Below are 21,944 nucleotides of genomic sequence, written 5' to 3'. Positions count from 1 at the left end.
TTCTGAATAAAAGCACAGATGCTGTTTATGCTGTTCTTTAGCATCTCGGTGCACTATATATTTTTTTTTTAATTATTTGAATCAAAGCTCTCATTCTTTAATTAAACTTCATTTAGTTGCCATCTGCCTAGGATCAAAATGGCTTCATGTTTTGCAACTCTTAATGAGGATTGTTATTGGATTTGTAAACACATAAACACCACCCCCAGCCCCCTCCAAAACACCAAAGAGTTTGAAAAGTAATAAATGAGAAACATGACTCAAACATTAAGATCTGCATCTTCAGTCATCTAATTGCAATTGTCAGGAAAATTAATCCACAAACACCAGGGGTTTATGTCCAAAAAGGAGAGGAGTTTGTATCTTTATTAGAATAAAGAGAGAGGCCATGGGGCATTTCCCCTGGCATCTCAAATTTTTGGAGGAAGCAGCCTCCTTTTTATCTTAATTTCCTGACTGCATGTCCTTCTGTCTTTCCCCATTGGAAAGGGGATTTATCCCCTTATTAAACTTCTAAAAATTCTAAAGAGTGAACTCTGTTTAAGGGAGATAATATCTCCACTGGGTCTGGCCCTTATTCTTGCCAAAATTAATGGCAAAAGCCACAACCATGACATCTTAATTTCTCTTACCAGCTTCAAAAGGTGTTTCTTTATCTCTCAATTCATCTGTTCTACTTGTTCTGAATTCACAGAGTGACAGGGGGTATGGAGGTCTCACTGAAGTTTCAAGGCAGCCATAATTGCTTGAAGGATCCTCCTGCAAAATGAGTTCCCATATCCACGTCCACTGCCTTCACAATCCCATATTCAAAAATCATTTGTTAACTGATCAAATAGTTCCTGAAGTGATTAGAAACTCATCTGGCCACCCTGCCAGCTGGCATACCACTACCACTAGGCCCTCTTGCCTAGGGCATCTCAGCAAAATACACTCGATATCCCTGGAAAAGACACATATTCCAAGGTTGTTTCCCCTGCCTTGCAATCTCCTCTGGCAGTCCAGGTTAACTTTAAGCCAGGCAGCCTTCAATAGATCCTTTTGCTAAAGCAAAAAGACTCAAAGCAGTTCTTAAGAAACTGCTTTCTTTCCCCATGGACTTTCCCCATGGAGCTGTCTCAATATTTTTAGTCTCAAAGTTCTTGGCATCTACTCTTTACTGTCCTTTGTAAATCAATTCTCCCGTCTTTCTTCTGCTTTACCACCTTTAATAATCTCAACTCTTCTGGTGGAAAAAACACCACCACCACCACTTCCTCCCTTCCCCTGCAACAGCCGAGCCACAGGAAGCAAAGGGAGGATCCCCAAGACCTCTGGCAAAAATGCTGCTTCTTGAACATCTCCATTGACCAGTTTGTTATCTATTGTCTCTGCTGAGCCCTCTGCCTGATGGCCCTTAACAGCTCTTACTCTCCCTTACTTACCTCTTCTGGGAAATTCACCACCTCCAACAAGTGAGTAATGGAGCCCTCATGAGTGGACATTTTCCCTGCAAGTCAACAATCCTCTTTCCCCCAACTTTCCAAACTCACATACTACCCCACATGCATCCATAAGACCTTTAGCCACATCATTTTCCAGTAAAGAGACAAAAGAAGTCAGACAAAAATCAAACTCAATAATATGTAGAATGCTTTAACTAATATTTGATCTCCCACCAAGCCAATCGAATTGAAAACACAATCAAATTACAAACATTAAATTGAAAATGCAAGCACTCATGGTGGCACTTTCATTTTCAGGTTTGAATACAGGTAAATCCCACAAACTCACACCTCTCTGCTTATCCATTGTCTGCCCACTCTCTGCCTCTTCGCGCTTCATATTACAGGGAGTATTCTGTGGTGCCACTCCTCCCGGTGGTCGTGGGCAGGGGTCTTTGTGATGAAGTAAGAAGTCTTCTTCAGGTGTTCCCTGTTTGACTTCTGGGTAGACACAGTGGAGGTTTGCCTAACTCCCAAATCAGTTTGTCCTGGCCAAAACCAGGAGCCTGCTTTTTTGCTGACTTTTTAAACCACAGGTTCTGCTTTGTTGGGTTTTCACAATAGTTAAGTCCTGCTTTACTGAGTTTTTATAATACACATCTTACCTTTATGGCCTTTACCTAGCAACTAAATTTCTATGTGTTCTGTTACATTAACCAGTTGCATTCTTACATGTGTTGTTATAAATTGATTTTCTACTTCTACAAATTTGCTAAATAAACTATATATCTCTGTTTCCCCTCCACCTGCTTAAGGGCATTATATACTTTCTGAGTTTTCATATACATACATGTTTCTTATATAATCTCTGCCCTCAAACTGTTTTCCTTATCTTCGAGGCAGGGGTGTTTGACATTCCTAGAAAAGGGAAAAGAAACAAACTCCCTCGCAAAATATGCCTGTGTGAAACAATTAATTAAAGTAACTTACTCAGGTGGAGTTTTAGCTTTTATTCTATGAAGTGCTTGTTGCACCACTTCTGTTGTTTCACATTTCACAGGTCTTCAGTGAGGTTTCCTCTTGAGAATGAGGGACTCATTCCTTTTATAATGGAGGGGCTCCCATTCAGCAGATAATCACATTATACACAAAACCCATGTATAGAAACACTCTACCACTGCAGGATCAAGATTAGGGAAACTGTGAGAATTACAGCTGAGGAAAACCAGTGATAAAGTGCAATCCATCATTTTTTCAAAGTAGGTCAGCATTTCTGGGTCACAATGCTACTGTTAAGCTTTGATTCATTCTTTCTACTTCTCCACTTAGCAAGTCTCACTTCACCTCAACTGTTTTATTTGGCCTTTACCCTATTTTAGCAATGAAATGTGAAACTCTGTCTGATGCCATTCCCACTGGCAGTCCAGACATCAGGATAATTTCTTTGAACAAAATCTTTACCATCTTGCCAGCTTTGTTGGTGTGAAAAGGAAAAGCTTCTGGCCATCCTGAAAAAGTATCTACTGGTACCCATTTTGTGGAGGAAGCTCTGCAAAGTCTATTTGCCAATAGTCTCCTGGACAATTTCCTTTCTAGACACAGTCCCAAGTGTAGGCTGCCTAATTTAATGTACTTTCTTCTTTAAACAGGTTTGTTTGTTTAAACACTTCTTAACAATGCTCTTACATTACAGATACAGCCTTCCTGAACTGCCTACCATAAATACCTCCTTCAACTTGTAATTTTACACCAAAGTTCAGAGACTCAAGATTGTCTGAGCCAGTCTGTGTCAATTAGTGGAATTCCTATGGAATTTATGGTCCCCCTCATTGCTTCTTTCACCTCTCCATATCTGGCCTTATCTATTTCTTCTTCCAATTCCACATGCACTGTCTTTGTACCCCCACGCTCCTCCTTCTCTGTTCAGTCTCTCCTGATACACAAATAAATCAATGTACTCTATCTTCCTGTATTTGATATATTTACCAATACTTGCAGGCAAAACATCTTTTGAGTGTTTTTTTTTTTTTTTATCCTTTTAACACCATGCACATATTTCTCCTGCAACTCAGAATTATTCTGCAAATCAAAAAAATGAATCAACATACAACTCCATTCCACTCCTTTTTAATGCATCTGTTATCAGAACCCAGCAGCCTTGAGATGCAGCTGGGGGGCCCTGGAGGTGCCAGGTGGATGCAGAGCTGCCCAGCTAAGCAGATGGAGGAGGGCACAAGCTGTCCTTCAGTGAGTGGGGCTCAGGGGCAAAGCTCATGGATCAGGGAGCTTAGGGAAGAAAACTTGAGCCCTGTGTTTTGTCTCAGCCCGTGCCATAGTGGCACAGCCAGCCTTCCCCTGCCCCATCTTGCTCACCAGGCTCTGAGCTGGGGATGCTGGTGGGGGAAGAGTCTCCTTGCTCAGTTTCCAAACCCCCCATCATTTACAGCCTTCATGATTACATTCAGCTCTCTGAACTGAATCATTAGTCCCCAGCACAGTTCCCATTTTCCCACCTGAAAGGATGTTGTAGCCAGGCAGGCAGCAGTCTCTTCTCGCACGTAACAAGTGATAGAATGAGAGGAAATGGCCTCAAGTTTTGCCAGGGGATGTGTAGATTTGGTATTAGAGAAAATGTCTTCAACAAAAGGGAGGTCAGGCATTGAAATAAATTGTCCAGGAAAGTGGACATCACCATCACCCTGCCACCATTCAAGAAACATGTCAATGTGGTCCTTAGGTGTGTGGTTTAGTGGTGAACATGGCAGTGCTGGGTTAATGGCTAGACTCAATCTTCCAGATCCCTTCCAAATTAAACAATTCCATGATTCTATTGTGGGAGCTTCCTCCCTCAAAAGGCATCAAAGCCTCCCATAAAATCATAGAATGATAATAATTAAACCATAAATTGTGAAGGACTTGAGTGGCTGAAAATTTTTCCTGGTTCAGATGCCAGTTAAATGCATGCAATCTAATCCTTCTGTGCCCTTCCAAGTCTGGGATGGCAGGAGGCTCAACACAGGGGGGATCTCACCTCTTGGGGGGCCTGAAACATCCTTCCCCCTTAATCCAAATGCACTTTGGCTTCAGAGCCAACAGAGCTCATGGGTGACTGATGCTTGGGAGGGCTGGTTCCCTCTGTCACTGCAGTTCAGTACCACTCCTCTGGCAGCTCTGACCATACATCTTTGCACCTTTGAGCTAAACTAAATGAAGCATTAAAACATTTCAGACCTCTTGGCTTCAGGCACTGGTGACACTGAGGATTTACTGAGCAGCAAAAATCCAACAAGGTCTGCCCAAGGGGTGCCCTTCTGCCCTTATTCTTACCCATAAATGTTACTTATCAATACTATATATAATAAAATAAGTACTTTTAAGAGCAAGGCAACACTTTTTATTTTTATTTAAAAAGGCCTTGATGGCAGGAATATAGTGTAAAAATCATTGGAAAAACTAAAAGGCATCGATACATATTGGAATATACACTTTTTACATAAATTACATTTATTTATTTTTTCTTTCATTTGAGGTTCTTATTTGATATTGAGGTCTAATAGTTAATAGGTCCTGGGATCTGGACGTTTAGACCACCATAGTCTAACATGTACATGTTCATGGGCCATTGCTGAAAAAGAGGGAGAGAAAAAGAAGGCAAAAGTCTCCGTTAGGACACAACACAAAACCATGCATACATCAAATCTCTAACATGTTCCAACAACTGGCTGTTGCTCCCATTTTCCAAGTAAGAGAAAAGAAAACAACCCCAAACCAAAACACCACTAGTAAACTTGACAAAAACCCTTTTAAGTTTGTATTTCTCTTATGCATTTTCTGGGAAGTTTTATTTGGTATCATCCACAACCGAAGCCAAGCCCTAAAGGAGTGCAGTTGTATGCATCTCCCTGACTTTCATCTCCTATTTTTCCCATTTTGTGGCATTCTAGAGCTCTGCATTGCTCCCAGAAATGAGCTAGAGGTACATCCAGCACAGCTTGGAGCGTGGGGAACCACCATGTTCTGCTGAGAGGCACCACAGACCCGAGGTGATGTCACCAGCACTCGTATTTTAACCCACTGGGCTGGAGGGATTTGCTTGGGCCTGTCTCATATACAGCACCCACTAAAGCTCAGCACCCCCAAGGCACACTGCAGCAATGCAGGAGAAGCCCAGGGGCTGTCAGACACTTCTGCTCTGCTGACCTCCTCCAGGCAACCCTGCAGAAAAAGACAGCCCCATAGATGTGTCCCCTCCTTCACCAAACCTGCTTGTACCATTTTACATCATACTTTATCAGGTAGAGGGAGGTGGTGACAGCTCGAGGAGAACAGAGCAGCTTCCTGAAGCAGAAAGATAGGTAGGCAGTAACCCCCCTAATATCTGGAAGGCTTTACCACAAGTGAGATCTGATTTGTTGATGATGTAGACTCCATATTGGAAGAAGAGGAAGAGGAAGAAGAGGAAGAGGAAGATACCGAGTTCCCTTCGGAGATCCTCTTCCGCTTCCGTTTGGGAACACTGATGTCTTTCTCTGCAAGGAGAGAGGGAAGGCATGAGGTGTCTGAGCCCTGAGAGTGGGCCCTAAACAGGGGACTCATCTTGCCACTGTGACCTTGCCTTCCACAGAGCATCCCCCTGCAGTGATTTGCTGCCACTGGTGACACTGGCTTGGCCTCCACGACGTGGCACAGAGCTGTCAGCTCCCCTCACACTGCAGGCATGCTCTTGCTTGCCAGATCTCTCTTCTCTATTCATCCACCTCTTTTCATAAAACTTATAGGATTGTAGTTGTCTCTAGGACTGCTAATTCTGACACATTTGGTTAAAACTGCCTGAGATTTACTGGGATGATGGGACAGAGAGAGAAACACATTCCCGGTAATGATGGAAACTGATGCCTTAGAAATCCAACTGCTAAACAATGGCTCAAATTAAGGGCTTTAACCAGGGAATAATTTGCCCATGGTGAGTAAATTGCTAATGAGAGAGGGATAATCACATCCTCCAGAACATGGAAGTTTGTGCTGAACAGCCCAGTCTTCCCACAGCTCACAGAAATGGAACCCTCCAACAGGATAGTTTACTCTGGAACAGATGCTGGGCCTAACTTTTTGTAGGTAGGATCTTCTCCCCATCCTGCCCTGGGGACCTGGGAGGTTCAAATGCCACCTCACAAATCCCCTCCATATTCTCTCCCACAGTGCCAGGAAAGCCGTGGTTATGTCCCAGCCCTTCCCTTACCTGTTTGTTTGGCCTCGGTGCAGATTTCAGCAAATGGCCTGTGGAGGAGACAAGGGATGAGTCAGTTGTTTCACCCTGTGTGCCTGCCTGTGCTGGGACACAGCCCAGATCCTGACCCTGAGCTGACTCCTCCAACATCCCTTTGTGTGCAGAGGGGACTTGGAGCATCCCCAGTGCATCCTGGAGAAAAGCAACCTGAAGGAACTCAGCTGGGTCTCTGAGTTTCCAGCCCCCTGTGTCATTTCCCTTCCCAGCATCATCATCCCAAATTGCACAAGAAAGAGGGTACAGATTTGCCCTGCTAACCCTTCACTGTGCCCACCCATGGGCAAGTACCTCCCTGTGGCACAGGACAGTGGATGCCAGGGGTGGAGCACATCCTCCACGGGTACGTGGTGGCTCCGGTGGCCTCATGTCGAGTTGCTCTGCTTATGGCTGAAGAATCAAACACAACACTTATCAAACAGAAACCTCCCCCATCACAAAGCTTGGAAAACTCACTGGAGCTGGTTTATAACCACTATTCGGATGCTCTCCCGCGCCTTCAGGATCTTCTCCAGCCGATGAATGTCATAGGTGTTGGGGTTTCTGAAAGGGATATCGTCCGGCAGCCCAGTAACCTCCACAGAGTCAGGACTGTCCCTGATGAGTTTATAGGGCACCATGACAGGCCGGTTCAAGCCCAGAGCCTCTCCTGTAATGGCAGAACAGAGGACAGGCTATAAATAGAGTCTTTTGTGGAAATAATTTTAACTGTGGCTGCTCTCAGCAAAGCCAACCTCACCCTATGATGCATACAAGCAGAAACTCACCGTATTTTTCATTGAAAAGCTCTTTCACTTGCTCTCGGAGAATCACCTTCTCTCCAAGCCTATTAGCATCGTCCTCATCTGCAAAAACAAGAACAGGGGTGAATTTAACTTGTTTCCTTCTGAGCCCCTGGAAAAACAATCTCACTGACAAAATGCAGGACAGTATCCCTGTCCCTGTGCCCCAGCATGGCCTGGGGACACTCAGAGGTGCTGCTCTGTGCCTGCACCCTGTGACACCTTTCAGAGCTGCTCTAAAATGCTGCCAGATCTCCATCTGCCATGTGCTTCCACAGCTAAGAGCATTTTATATCTACTTTGCGGGGCTGTAAACGACTAGAAAAAATGCAAAGCAATGAAAACTCAAGCCCTCAGTGCCATGAATGCTCCCACAAGTGACATCAAGGAATGAGAGAGCACTTTTATGGCTAAGCTCCTAAGTGAAGTATTGTTTTATAATATGGCATATAATCCGCTTGGCTTTACTAGCTTTTTAAATTATCCTCATAGTGCTAAACAGTTTCTCTTTCATTCTCTCATTTCAAACGATGTTCCAAAGTCAATAGATTTTTAAACTCAGCTATTTAGCGCCCTCAGGAGGCTCCAGAAGAAATGACTGGGGTCATGATCCTAACCCTAACCTGTCCCTTTCGATGCCTTTTTTCCCCCACAGGTATAAAGTACCAAGTGAACACGCCTTATCTGCGTCTTGCTGTGGTCTGCAGCTCCCAGCAAGCTGGGATGCACAGTACAGGGCCAGCTCACTGCGGTGGACTCCCCACCTTCTCTCCCCCCAAAGAAAATCCTCACTGCACCCAGAGCAGGCACTGGCACCCAGGCTGGCAGTGCACTGGGTAAAAATAATGGAATCACTGAATGGTTTGGGTTGAAAGGACCTTCTGTCACGGTCAGGGACACCTTCCACTAGACCAGGTTGTTTCAAGAACTCTCAAACCTGAATACTTCCAGGAATGAGGCAGCCACAGCTGCTCTGGGCAACCTGTGCCAGGGTGTCACCACCCTCACAGGGAAGGAATTCTTCCCAGGATCCCATCTAACCCTGTCCTCTGGCAGTGTGAAGCCATTCCCCTTTGTCCTTTTACTCCAGGCTCTTGTCCAAAGTCTCTCTCCAACTCTCTTGGTGCCTCTTTAGATGCTGGAGGGGGCTCTAAGGTCTCCCCAGAGCCTTCTGAAGTTGAACACCTCCAGCTGTCCCAGCCTGGCTCCAGAGCAGGAGTGCTCCAGCTCTTGAGTAAGTCTGTAGCCTCCTTTGGACTCATTCCAACAGGTTCAGATCTTTCTTGTGTTGGAGGCCTCAGCCAGATGCAGGTGGGCTCTCACAGGAGCAAACAGCTATTCATCCAAGGTATTCAAGGCATCCTCTGCACCCAAGCTACAGCTATTTAGTTTCATTTTGACCAACCACATTCTTATGATTTTTTATTATTTTGAGCAATCATATGATTTTTGTTTTGGTTTCAAGCAAACACATGGCTGGAAGTTTTGTTTTAAATCCAAGGTGAAATTCTCCCTGCATGGGACTGAGGTTTAGCACTCCAGGCAGAAAGATCCCCACCCCACATCTCAGCCACTCTGCTGCTGTGGGTGCTGGAGAGAAGCTGGCAACCTCAAACCTCTGCACCCTGCTACTGTAGGGTACAGCCTCCAAAAAGCCTCTTCTCCACCTGGAAAATAATTGCTTTGCCTGGATATTACACACACACACACACACACACAAAAAAAACCCCAACCAAACCAACAAAAAAAACCCAAGAACTTTCTGCAAAGAGAGCTTAGGGGCAAGTTTTGCTTCAAATCCAGAAATGGCAACAAAGCAGCTTGAATGGCATGGAGAAAAACATAAATACAACAGATGAAGGTTTCTAAGTGATGCCTTGCGATGCCACCCTGGAGGCCACAGCAGACCAGAGGGGACAGCCCTATGGGCTCCCTCTGTGACTTCCTTGTCATCAATGCTCAGTTTCTGGGCTGTACATACGTACCCGTGTGGATGTGTAGATGGTAGCAGACAAAGACACACCTAAATTCAGTGTTCTCACTCATTTAATTCTCTGGGACTGAAAAGCGCAGCAGGTCTTTCCTTTCTGTGACCTGAGAGCAAGAAACAAGATCCCAAGGGATCTTGTTTTTTCCACCTTGAGGTGGGCACTACTCCCAAATTCCCATTCAAGGACACAAACAAATGTCATGAAAATCCTGGAACTGAGCATGCATAACAGCGAAGCCAAAGAGGAGCCCCTGGCCAGTGGCACTGCTTCCCAGGGACTTACCCCTCTGTGCCCAGGCAAGAGGGATCATCATCTCCCTTTGACTTTACCCATTTGGGTTTGGGATTAATCAGCTCAAGGAGTAAACTGAAGGAAGGAGTGAATCAAGGAAGCCACTAGTGCTCCTGAAATGTGCTGAGTCTTTCCCACAATGCAGATTTATCCATGCTGCTGGCTTCGGGTCTGTTATATTTTGCTTTTCATTAAAACAGTAGCTAGTTGATTAACCATTTTTTCCTCAATTCTGCTTGCCTAAAGTAACACCTCTGCAATCCACAGGCACAGTGGTCACATTTTTAAAGCAACACTTTTTTTTCTACAGGACTTGTCAGAGCTTAACATTTTTTTGAGAGACACCAAGCTACTTTTAGTAATTATCAGAACAGAGGTTTAGGTATCTGCTGTTGGGCAACAGAATCCAAACCACTGCTTATTCTTCTAGTGACTCAAAAAAACCCCACAAAACCAAATCCAAGGAATCCCATGGATAAATAATGGTTCTGTCCGTGTTCATGATGTCATATGTAGGACCTTGATCTCAGTGGTGATGCCACAGCACAGTTGGGCAGGATACCCAATGGAGCCTTCTTCCTTCCCATGCCTGTACCACCTCTACCCTTAAACACTGCTCAAGGGGATGCCTGTCCTCTGCTCGGCCACTGCTCAGGGAGTAACAACCTCCTGTTGTCCAAAGACTTGTTAGGAAGAGTGTTTCATCAGGAAAACTGTCCCTGCTCAACACATCCCACTGAGAATATGGCTCAGATCCCTTCTGCAGGCAATCCCAGACTCATCAAAGAGATACTCAGCCAGCAGGCTGAGGGCAGGGTCCCTACAGCAGCCTGGGATCTGGCCTGAATCCTAAGAGGATTCTTTTCCAGCTTCCATGGCTGCAATTCAGTTACACTCCTGTGTAAATCCAGAATAAACATGCTGACTTTACTGAGGCTATTCTGCAGTAACTCAGGTTTAAATGCACTCTGAATTAGCTTAACATATTTATATTTTCAAAGTGGAGCTATAAACTTGTGGGAGCAGCAATTAACACCTAGACACACAGCCAAAATCCCAGCTGATGACACTGAGGCTGGATCTGCTGTAGCTGTGCCACAGGTACAGGCAGGTGAGCTTTTCCTTCCTCCTGCACATCACTCTGTATCTTACACCCCTGGAGCCTTTGTGGCTACACACCAACCCTGACCCAGAGTATGTGCTAAAGCAAAGCAAAAAAAACCCCAACCCAAATCCTTGGAAGCTCTCCTTATGAATGGCAAGTGGATTTGTAACAAATTAATTGCTGGGACACATGGATGAAGGATGAGAAGAACACAGCAGGTTTGTTTGGCTGGAGTGATGGCATCGATGCTCAGGGACTACAGCAACGGTGCTTAGAAATGCAGAAAGGATTAGTAACAACAATAAAACACTGTATCATTCAGTTCTGGATAGCACAGAGAAACAGAGCAGCGGGGATAAAACAATACCTGAAATTTGGTGGGTTTAGACATTTTCATTCCCATATTAAAACACAAGTGCATTTCTTGTCTGCTACCATCTACGATGCATCAACTGAGCTACGTACCATTCAAAGCAGCATAGGCTTTTTCCAAAGATGTTATCCGTCTAGGGGCTACAGCGCAAGTTAATGGAAGACAAAAAACAAAAGAGAAAGAAAAAGAGATCCATGAGTGCTGAAGCTTGGTTTCTTGGTCACAAAATAAAAGCAAAACCCAGGATTAAAATTCCTCAGGTCCCTTGTCACAGAGACATTTTGGTAGGTAATTACTGCTGGGCAAGTTATTTACTGGTGAGCTGGGCTCTCCACCTCATACCAGGACCTGCTTTGCTGGAATGTGCTTAAGCCTGAAAGCATCCCTTTGGCTATGCCACTCTCCTGAGCAGCTCAAGGTCCACATGTGCATAAGGATGCATGGCAGCATTTATGGCATGTGCCAGAGCAGCAGCAGCTGTGTTGCACAGCTGTTCCAGTGCCAGAGGAGAAAAATATTATCTCAAGTTAAAGCAGATGAAAAGGAAACAGGGAAATTGTGTCAGTTCTGCATCAACAGGAGAAACGGGAGAGAAAGGAATCCCTAAGGAGAGGGTGGTGCTTGCCACTGACTCCAAAGTGATGAGTGACATAAAAAGAAATTAACTTCTTGTGGCAGAACAGCAGGGATGGGACTATGGCCAGGAATCTGCATGATGGGCAAAAGGAGGAACAAAGTGGCTCATCCTGCTGAAGTCACAGCCACAGGGAGAACTGGTGGGGAGGTCAGGGCTGCAGCACCAGGGCAAGGAAAGGGCTCAGAGGGGAGGCTCCTGATGCCAAACTGCAGTGACCTGACACCAGCTGAAGGGGACCTGGGAGACAGCAGGAGCGTGTGTCCAAATTCCCTAAGCAGAGGCATAAGCAATCTGAAGTAGCTCAAAATACGTGCTCCCCATTTCAAGCAGGCTGAGGAAAGCAGCCACTGCAGCACAGAGCTCTGCTGATGCCCTGCATGAGGGAGGAGAGCCCTTCGGTTCAGCAGCACAAAGGAACAGAAAAAACACGTGGTTCTGCCCAGGGCAGCTGCAGGCACTGAGATTTGGGTGTAGACCCATATGAGCTGAGGCTCTTCACCCCTGAGCTGCAGGAAGACAAATTCTGCCGTAAGTAGTTGCAGCTCACTGCCACGCTGCAGGATCCCACCCCAGAGCAAGAGATGATCTCTGCAGCTCGGTCCCCTAAATCGCTGGTGACACCTTGTGGGCAGCACCCACTCACTAAATGCTTATGAAAAGGGGAAGAGATGCAGATAGGTCATGCTGGTGTTGGGAAAGCCAAGCTGGAGTCCAAGCCAAGAGGGAGCAAGGTCCTGGCGTGGCTTCTGTCAAGGAGAAATGCAGGCAGGAGCACGAGCAAACTGCAGGCAGCAAGGGAGAGCAACATATGGCAGGATCTTTCCAATATGGCTCAGAACTGGTTTAGAAAAGGCAGCATGGCATTTCCTTTGGCTGGCAGCAACTCAAAGGCTTTTGCAGCCTTTCAAGGTGCTGTTATGAAATCACCTAACGAAAGGTAATTTAAATTTCTTGTCCTGCTAACTCAAACGTGCCATTCAGCCTTAACCATAGGAAGCATCCCACCAGACTCAGGGCAGCTGTCCTGCAAGGTATGGAGTGCATCCCAATGTGCTGCACTACAGCCAGGATGGAATGGCACCCCTCTCACTGTCTGATAAGCACCCTGAAAATTGAAGGGGGTTGGGGTCTCTGAAGGACACAACAGGATATGAGGGTGGTGGAGAGCAGGAGGAAGGAAAGAGCAAAGTGAACACAAGGGCTTGGATGATGGTGCTGCCCTCTAGACAGTGAGGTTGCCACACAGAGGCAAATGGGAAAAGGAGACCAAAGCTAGGGAAAGAAAAAGGTGATTGGAATCACAAACATGCTTATAAACAGGCTTTGAAGCTCCATAGCTATTCACATCTGCTTGAATTTTAACCCTCCTAATTATCCAAATATATATTTTTATACACACACACACATTCAACCTGCCTGAATTTTCACCTTAGACTAGAAACGGTGACCAGTTGAACACTCAAAAATAATCACCCCAGGCCTGGCTGCTGGGTTAAAAAGGGTTGGGGGGTGAAGGAAGATGGATATGGACCTTGAAAAGCAACCTGGTGATGGAGCAAGATGTGCTCAGCCCTCAACACAGCTTTCCTCTTTTCTATTTCTCTTGCCAGCAGTTTCCAATGCGAGGCACATCTCATCAAAGTCTTGAGGAGGATTGTGCTCTTGTGATTAAAAAAAAAATAAATATATATATATATATATAAAGGATGCCTGGATGCGTGGGTTTTTTAATTAAATAACACTGCCTGCCCTACTTTATTAATTGGAATATGGAAAATAATCTATCATGGTGGTAGGGAGCTTGGGGAATAGGACAGATGGAGCTGGACTACATTTTCAATCAAAGCACATAAAAACTAACACACAAAGATTTTTTGTGCATGTGTGTGTGTGTTACATTACTTATGCTTGATAGTATTTTTCAAAGACTCATATTAAGCCAGTTTTGTATCTGTGACTCAGGAAAGAAAGAAACAAAAGGATAAGTGTAGTGCTGATAGCACTAGAGCTTCACCCCTGCTCTCCCATTCCTGTTTAATGCTGAAAGATCATGCTGCTTTCAAAAAGCTGTTTTGAAGATCTCTTTTGCAGAGCAGACACCAGCAGTGTGGAGAAGAGGCACTGGAAATCAAAAGGAAAACTTCTGGATGCCAGGAGGGTTGTGCTCCTGGGTAAAGGCCCTGGGGAAGCCATGCAGGTGAAGTGCTGGCACTGGTGGCCTCAGGGCCATTGTCCCATCTTTGAGAGGCTGCAAACCTGCACTGCAGAAGGGCTTTTTCCCCAAAAACGAGCATAATTCCCTGCAAAATCCACCTCCTTCTGCAAACAGCATCCCTGCAGGCACACAGTCCCCAGCTGCTTCTGCACCAGCAACTCCCCCACCTCCCACTGCAGGAAAAATACCATCTCAACATAGAAATTACAGATTATCTGGAGAAAAAAAGCACGTGAGGGTCTCAGATTATATTGAAATCCTTTTACCTGTTTCTGTTACACTTAGAAAATGGGTATCCCCAAGAGAAAGAGATCTGTGGTCCTGCAGTTCCCGGGAATGCTCTTTACAATGCAGGAGGTGCACAACTTTAAATCATATTAAACTCCATAAAGGTATAACCTAAAAGGTTAAAAGTTTAACCTAAAGGCAACTAAAATCACTCCAAAGTGATTCTTTTTTTTAGAATTAAATTAAATTTCCCTTTTTCCTAAACATGTGTAGCCTTCATGTAATTTTTTAGCCAAAATGATCCACAAAACCCATTAGCTTCCCTTACATTTAATATTATATATAATATTATATTATATATAATATACCCCCTGAGCTTTCCAGCTTTTAGAGACCTCTGCAATGCCATACTTGGGAGTAAATATTGCTTTCATTTTAACCCTCTTCTATGAAATGAAAGTGATTTTCATTGACTTTATTGTAATGCCAAGCATGCTGCTGCTCTTCATTTTACATGACAGGGCTTCACTACACAATATTGAGGTAAAAAGAAGAGTCTTTAATTTAAATTTTTAGTGACCTATGGCTTCTGTTAAGGCAGATGAAAAGCAATCAAAGTCAAGGCAGTGACTCCATCACTGTACTGCCATCAAGCACTTTGGTGCAGTGGGGTGAAAAAGCAAAGAACGGGTTAATTGCTGCCAGTGGGGATTAGGGAGGGGCAAAATACAATCAGCTCTTTTCTGGAAGAGAGATTCCAGTGGTAATCTGACTACTAGGAAATACTTATGAGTCCTGAAACTGTCTCTGAAGATTTGGCAAATATGGGAAATTGTCTATAGCAAACTGAGATGTCAAGTAAGAAAACCCCCTCACCTGTATCTGCTCTTACTCAAAACCTCAGTGGGAGGAGAGGGAGTGAAGCACCCAGCCTGGCAGGGATGCTGTGACCTGCTGAGCCCAGGGGCACTGAAATACACATAAAATATGTCTTTGGGCTGGTGCTAGAAGACAGGTCTGTGAGGAGAGCTGGAGAAGGAGGGAAAAAATGTGCATTGAAAGGAAAATCAATTTCCTCTACATCTCTATTTCTCAGGCTGTGTCTCCCAGCCAGGTAGCAGCCAGAATATTTGCCTTGTGATGTGCTCTTTTGTTAGTGGTGTGATTTGTGTCAGATCAACATCTCTTAACGTAATTATATTGTTTAGAGCAGGGGAATGGAAAGACAAGATGTGGCTGAAGGAGTGGGTACATAGCAATGCAATTCAGTGGGAAACTGGAGTTCTGCAAAACTTGTGCTTCAGTGAGGGCTGATTTTAGGTCCAGCTGATGTGAACTGGTGCTTTGCTGCTTAGGAACAAAAGATACAAGTCTAAGGCCAAGTTTCAGAGGTCTCAGGGGCCTCCCTGTCACTGGCTGGGCCCTACACAGGGACACAGAAGTGAACACATGGACCATAACTGAGTTTTCCTAGAAGTGAACACATGGACCATGCCTGAATTTTACTGACAGCTCATCTTTTGTTAGAGCTCTAACACCTTCCTGCTATTCCCAATAAGGGCATATAAATGTTTTCCTGTCTGTCATATTTGTCTTTCCTAAATTGTGCCATTGCCATGGAGGCTGGCCAAGGAAATGGGAAGCCATGAATAAAGATGACAAGGTTCTTTACACCCATCTGTGCTCTTCCAACAGTTGTAATTACAGACATTTAAAACTGAGACAGGTTTTTTACCACGTTTCTGACAGCAGCTCTCTTTTCTGAGCAGCCAAGAAAGGAGAGACAGCTACTGCAGGGACTCACAGTGAAGGACATGGCTCTGGGATGATGATTTGAGCAGCTGTGTATGGAGTGCACCCTGGACACCCTCCTCTCCTCTCCTCTGCCATGCTTTCCCTGGTGTATCTGCCTGTGGAATGTTCACGAGCTGGAGTGGAGCTTCACTGCCATGCTGCTGCAGCCCAACATGGACCCCTGTGTTTAATCACCCCTTCTCTCACCACCCAACCCACCAGCTCATTACAACACAGATTTATTTTAAGAAAACACCTAAGAAAGTGGGTGTTTTCTTAAACACAGAAAACAGATCTCTGCCCCAGATTAGCTCTTGAAAACTGCCATCATTTCAAGGCAACAGCAGCAGTACTGATGAGTGATGCTGAGGCCAACTGTCTCAGGCAACAAATGCACCAAACAACAACAAAATCAAAGTGGGAAGCCCAGGAAAGTGAAGTCAGAACAACTTTCCTCCAGCTGATAAAATTATTGCTTGCCATCCACAGTTTACAACTCCTTGACCACCACTAAACACAGAGCCAATGCATTGCTTAGGCAAAAAGGTATCATCTCTTACCAGGTTTGGGGATGAGTCCTTGAAAAGGCCTGTGAAAAATAAGGAAAAAAGGAGATTTAAAATGAAATGGTAGCAGGAAGCAAGCATGCTTGGGCTGAACACCCTCCCATGGCCCAAGGAAGGCTGGGGATCAGCCTGTCCTTCACACAACTCACATGGGACCAACAGGAGCAGCATGATGTACCTCAAGCCCCAGTGGACCAGCAAAAGGGTGATGGAGCCACTCTTAAGGCCATTATTTTCCTGACCCACCTTAGTGTGATACACAGCCAAAATGCTTCTCCTTCCCTTCCCACTTGTGTCCATTCCCTTTTAGGCTGTGAAATGCAGAGGACCTTGCCACAAGCAGGGGTTGCTAAAGCACAGCAGGGCTCTGAGCACTGCCCTGCATCAGCAATAATCTGTCTCAAGCCTCCTAAAGAAGGGGCAGGGATTTCTCTGCCTGGAGATCAATCACACCGAGCACGTTTTATTCCTGCCACTGCCTTCCCCATCATCTCCTCAGGCAGTGGATGGGAAGAAAGCAGAAGTGGCTATTTTATTTTATGGTCCCCTCCTTTCTGATGAACCATTAGCTGCCACCTTACTGCTGTCTTGGGGGACTGGAGGCATTTTCAGACCTGTCCCAGTGGGGCTGCAGAGCAGGGAGTGCATTTAGCTCCCTCCTCTGCCCCTCTCTGGCTCCACAGGATGGCTGACACCACATACCGTGTCACAGTGAACTTGATTTTATCAGCGACGGCCAGGATCCTCTCCAGGTTTTGGGAGCCAAAGGTGCAGGGCTTCCTGAAGGGGATCCCAGGAGGCAGTCCCTCGATAATCACCGAGCCTGGATTGCTCTTAATGCGCTTGTATGGCACTTGCACAGGGTATTTAATCCCCAAGGCCTCACCTAGGAGAGAAGTGAGTGGTAATTAAGCAGTGAGTGTGCAGGATGCCAGGGATGCCATTTCTGCTGCAGCTCTGGCTTTATCCCCAGCCCTACCAAGGCACAGCACAGTGTGGGCACGCTGCTTGAGGCACCAGCTCAGCATTAGATCAAGGACCAACATTCTCAGGGTGCCTCCATGACAGCAGTGGAGGGGTCCAAATACAGGCACAGGTGTGCAGCAGAGCTCATGGGTCTGAGGAGATGCACCATCCTGCCCATGCAGTGCAGTGGGAGGGATGGAAAGCTGCTGCTCTTTGCTTTGGGATGTTGTTTGGAGGTAACTCCACAGGTTTGTTCCCTCTCTTAGGCCTGGCTGTGGGATTGAGGCTACATACTTCCCTGCAAGTACCTGGACAAGTCTTAACCCTGCCTAGAAAATGGTGTGGCCAGGACAGGGTTAATTTTTGCAGTAGCCAGGAGAGGAGCAAGAGTTTATTCTTTATCACCTCACATCATTTTCCAGGAATGAGGGAAGGGGTCCCTTCTGGTCAAGTAAGTGGCAGAGGGAGAGGCCAGGCAGCACTGGTTCCCTCTGTTATTGATAATGCTGCTGTTACTGTTTATTTTCTTATTTCATCGCTGTTTCCAGCAAACTCATATCTCAATACATGATTTTTGTGCCTCCAAGTCTCCTCTCCAACCCACCACAAGGGGAGGGAGTGGGAGAAGGACAAGTGAACAAGCAGTGCACGGTTTGCAGCGCTTCAGTGAGAACACTAAGTTGGGGTGTAACATTCCTAAACCACAACATGGGGATAATAGCATTTCCCTGCTCTAGGAGCAGGAGGAGCAGCATCTTCCTGTCCCCCAGTGCTCGCTACGACCCGTTCCTATTCCCTTCCCAACCTCCCACAGCTCCTGCAGCAAACAGCGCCAAATCCCAGATCTGCCATTCCCTCCTGGACCTCCAAAGTACCAGCAGCTCAAGGGGGAGATGAGAGAAAGTACCTGGCAAGAAGGAATCAGGAGCAGAAGGGAGAGATAAAAAGCAAAAAATTAGGAGGGAGTAAGGGGGGGAATAAAACAAGCCTGGTTTCTCACCATATTTCTTATTGAACAGGTCCTGGACTTGTTCCCGCAGTGTATTAGCAATGTCTATTCTGGAAAGCCTGGCATCATAATTTTCTGTAAAATAAAGAAACAATTATAGATTTCTGCTGGTATATTAAAAGGCACTCTGTGACTTTTAAGTAATGCCATTTTCTAATTATAGGAAAGCCCTTATCTTGCAATTAGCTAATCTGTGGAGTGGGTCATTCAAAGTCCTTAAAAATAATCTAAACAGAAATATGTTGGGTTATTTTTCCCTCGCCTGTTTGCTAAGAATAAAAGCCACGTGAAATCAAAGATTCAGTTGAGATAATTACTGGCATTAAAATATAACACACACTCCAAAGCCTCTCAGAAAAGCCAAAGGCTTTGAAAAAGCTCCCCATCCTTGTGCAAAGCCTCACAGGCCCAACAAGAGATGCCTGAGCAGGGTGCACTTGCCTGTCCAGCCCAAAGGCTTCTCATCATCACTGTGTCCCCCAGGGGAGCCACCACGCTGCTGCCGAGTGGCATTTATCCAAACATCACACAGGTGGAAAAAGCCCCAGAAAAGGCAAACCCCAAGGCTTGGAAAGTTAATTATGCACCTCACAAGGTCAGACAGGGAGATAAGCCAAGTTGGTTAATTAGGGCACCATGCAGAGCAATTCAAGCCTCTTCCTGGACCTGTGGGACTGCCTGTCCTGGCTGTGCATCTTGTCTTCTAGTTGCCTGTGCTTTCCAGCCTCTCATCCCACCTCCTTTCCTCCTTCCCAGCCTTGTCTCTCTCCTCTGCCGACCCACCGAGCCCCAACACCTGCGGTACTCCCTTCCCACGTCCCATGCAGCCTCCAGAGCGGGCCAGGGGCTCTGCCTCAGCCCCACATTTGCCTCCAGCCCCACACCTTGAAAGCCCTGTCTCTTCACAGCGTCCTCCAGCAGCACCTCGCTCGAGTCCCTCTCGTCGGCGGCTGAGACAGGGGACACAACAGGAATTAGGATTCACAGTGCTGCCAAGGGGGATGCATGGGAAGGGGATTCCAGCCAAAAAACAGGTGGGGAGGGAAGGCTGTAGGAAACCACTCTCACTCCTCTCCTACCTAGACCTTAGCAGCCCAGCTGCTGGGTGTCTTTCAGCCTACCTTTGGCTGCTGGGCTGTCTGACACCGATTCCTTTACGCCCTCTGCCAGCAGCTCCGGTCTGGAAAACAGAGAGAAGCAGAGATGGTGAGTGACCTCCCTGCCAGCGACAACCTGCTGCTCCAGCATCCTCAGGACACCACTCCTACAGCCACAAACCATTCACTCTGCCTGCCTAATGCCATTTGAAAGCTCCTGCAACACAGTGGGAGAACTTGGGACATAGTTTTCATGCTGACAAACTCTTTAATGAGCTGATGTGTCGCTCCTTGGGACGAGATTAAGCAGGTGATGACTGAGCAGCTCAAGTCAGCAGCTACGACTTTTAGCAGATATGGCCCTGAACGTTTCTTAGGGATGGGAGAAGCCATGCATGGCTTCTTTCAACATAAAATTGACCCCAAAAATTGCCATTTGGGTACCTAATACTAAAGCTGCATAGTGAGGTGATGGTAAGGCTTGTTAACAAGGTGCACTGAAGCTGTGTCACAAAGGAATGGATCCGAGATCAGGACACAAGAAAACCCCAACCCTGGTTGGGCTGACCTGAGAGTTGCTGTTCTCACACCACAAAATCTCCATGCTCCCAATATTTATTTTCTATTTCAGTCACCTGCAGCACTGGCTGTGCCAGCATTTGGGTGAGAAACTGTCCCCAAAACACCTAAAATGTACTAAAATCCATATCTGCTGAATGTCTTCCCTCTTTCAGGGCAATGCTATTACATTACATTGGTTGTGGCTTTTCACAGTCCTCCTACCATTCCTATGACACCCTTGCTCCCCAGCAGGGGGTCAGCATCTTTCCTCATGTCTGCAGTATCCCATGGGCACAAATGCACATCTGGACCTCAGCTGGAGACACTTTCTGTAGGAAAACCCTCCAGGACTCCCAGCCCCTGTCCTTGCTCCACATCAGAGCACCCTGAAGTTTAAAGACCTCCTCACCCATCCTAATGAAGTGGCCAAACCTTTGCAAAAGCAGGTTAAAAATACAAAAGACATGAAGGGACAGATGACAACACCACTGCTGCCTCCCACGGATGGCTCCAACAAAGGCAACAACCCTCGTCTGCATCTAATCACGGAAATTTATTGTAGCTGACCATGAGATGGGAGCTCCCCAGGACACTGCACAGCAGCAGGAGCTCTGAGCAGAAACACCCCTCCCCAAAGGACAGCCACCCCACCTGCCTTACCTTTTAATGACAAACTGGATGTTGTTGCTCGCTTGCAGGATCTTCTTCAGCTTTGCAATCCCGAAGCAGTTGGGGCGGCGCAACAGGATGCCTTCAGGCAAGCCCACAACAAAGAGGTCCTCAGGGTACATCAGGAACTTGGAGTAGGGGACTTTGACTGGCTCTGATATTCCTATGGCTTTCGCTGCATAGGGACCCAATCTCATTAGTTTGCTGGATCTCCATGTCAGGTCTAAGCAACAGCAACATGGAGGGATTGAAGAGGCTTTTGGGGACTTTGTGGTCACTCTGTGCCTCATGGGGATGTCCCTGACACTGGCAGATGTGAGATGAGGGACAGAGCCATGCAGCCACCTGGAACTGGCTTTTGCTACATTATCACAGCCTGCCTTCCTATGGAGGCTGCAAGCATCTCTCCACAGCGCACTGGAACCCCACATCCAGACCCCCAGGGAAATCCCTCTGCTAAGTGAGGGGACAGGGAACGTGCCTGGGGGTGCCCCACCAGCCTGTGCAGCCCAGCATGGTGAGAACTCCCCTTGCTCTGCTAAATACTGCCAAAAGCAACCAAACTGCCAATGCCAAGCAGTGCTGTTTGGACAGATGGAAAAACAGGTTTGTGTAGATTTGGCACAGCCTGGTTTTTGGTAGCAGGGGAAGGTCACAGAAGTGGCTTCTTCAAGAAGCTGCTAGAAGCTCCCACCATGTCTGACAGAGCCAGTCTCTGATGCCTCTGAAGATGGGCTTGCTACAGGGTCAGTTAGAGAGGTCGGTAACGCCTCTGTGATGACACTGTGGGATCTTGACAAAATCTTTGAATTGGTGGAACTTGTTGGCAATGGTACCTATGAGCAGTGGTTTTTCTTCTAGTCAGAGAAGAAGAGGCAGTGAGGACATGTGATGGAAAACAACATGGCAGCACCAAGGTCAGTGGGAAAGAAAGAGGGGGAGGAGGCACTTC

At 46.3% G+C, this 21,944-nt stretch overlaps 1 protein-coding gene across 4 annotated transcripts in view; it reads right to left on the bottom strand.

Annotated features, from left to right (window-relative positions):
* Positions 1–4,809: 4,809 nt before the first annotated feature.
* GTF2IRD1 (GTF2I repeat domain containing 1) overlaps positions 4,810–21,944 on the bottom strand; it is a 59,705-nt gene continuing 42,570 nt past the window's right edge. For 2 of the 4 annotated variants that reach the window (XM_058854154.1, XM_058854155.1), the window contains 12 exons: positions 20,984–21,167; positions 19,787–19,845; positions 19,550–19,615; positions 18,657–18,740; positions 17,393–17,576; positions 16,685–16,713; positions 11,343–11,390; positions 7,476–7,553; positions 7,165–7,357; positions 6,664–6,701; positions 5,817–5,953; positions 4,810–5,049 (listed from right to left, as the gene is read on the bottom strand). In XM_058854154.1, the coding sequence (XP_058710137.1) occupies positions 4,975–5,049; positions 5,817–5,953; positions 6,664–6,701; positions 7,165–7,357; positions 7,476–7,553; positions 11,343–11,390; positions 16,685–16,713; positions 17,393–17,576; positions 18,657–18,740; positions 19,550–19,615; positions 19,787–19,845; positions 20,984–21,167 (1,175 nt within the window). In that variant the 3' untranslated portion in view covers positions 4,810–4,974. The remainder of the gene's footprint in view (positions 5,050–5,816; positions 5,954–6,663; positions 6,702–7,164; positions 7,358–7,475; positions 7,554–11,342; positions 11,391–16,684; positions 16,714–17,392; positions 17,577–18,656; positions 18,741–19,549; positions 19,616–19,786; positions 19,846–20,983; positions 21,168–21,944) is intronic. The other 2 variants (XM_058854156.1, XM_058854157.1) reach the window with 2 other exon arrangements.

Source organism: Poecile atricapillus, chromosome 21 (genome assembly GCF_030490865.1).
Source record: "Poecile atricapillus isolate bPoeAtr1 chromosome 21, bPoeAtr1.hap1, whole genome shotgun sequence".
Lineage (NCBI taxonomy): Eukaryota > Metazoa > Chordata > Aves > Passeriformes > Paridae > Poecile > Poecile atricapillus.
This window is presented reverse-complemented; position numbering and strand designations above follow the sequence as displayed.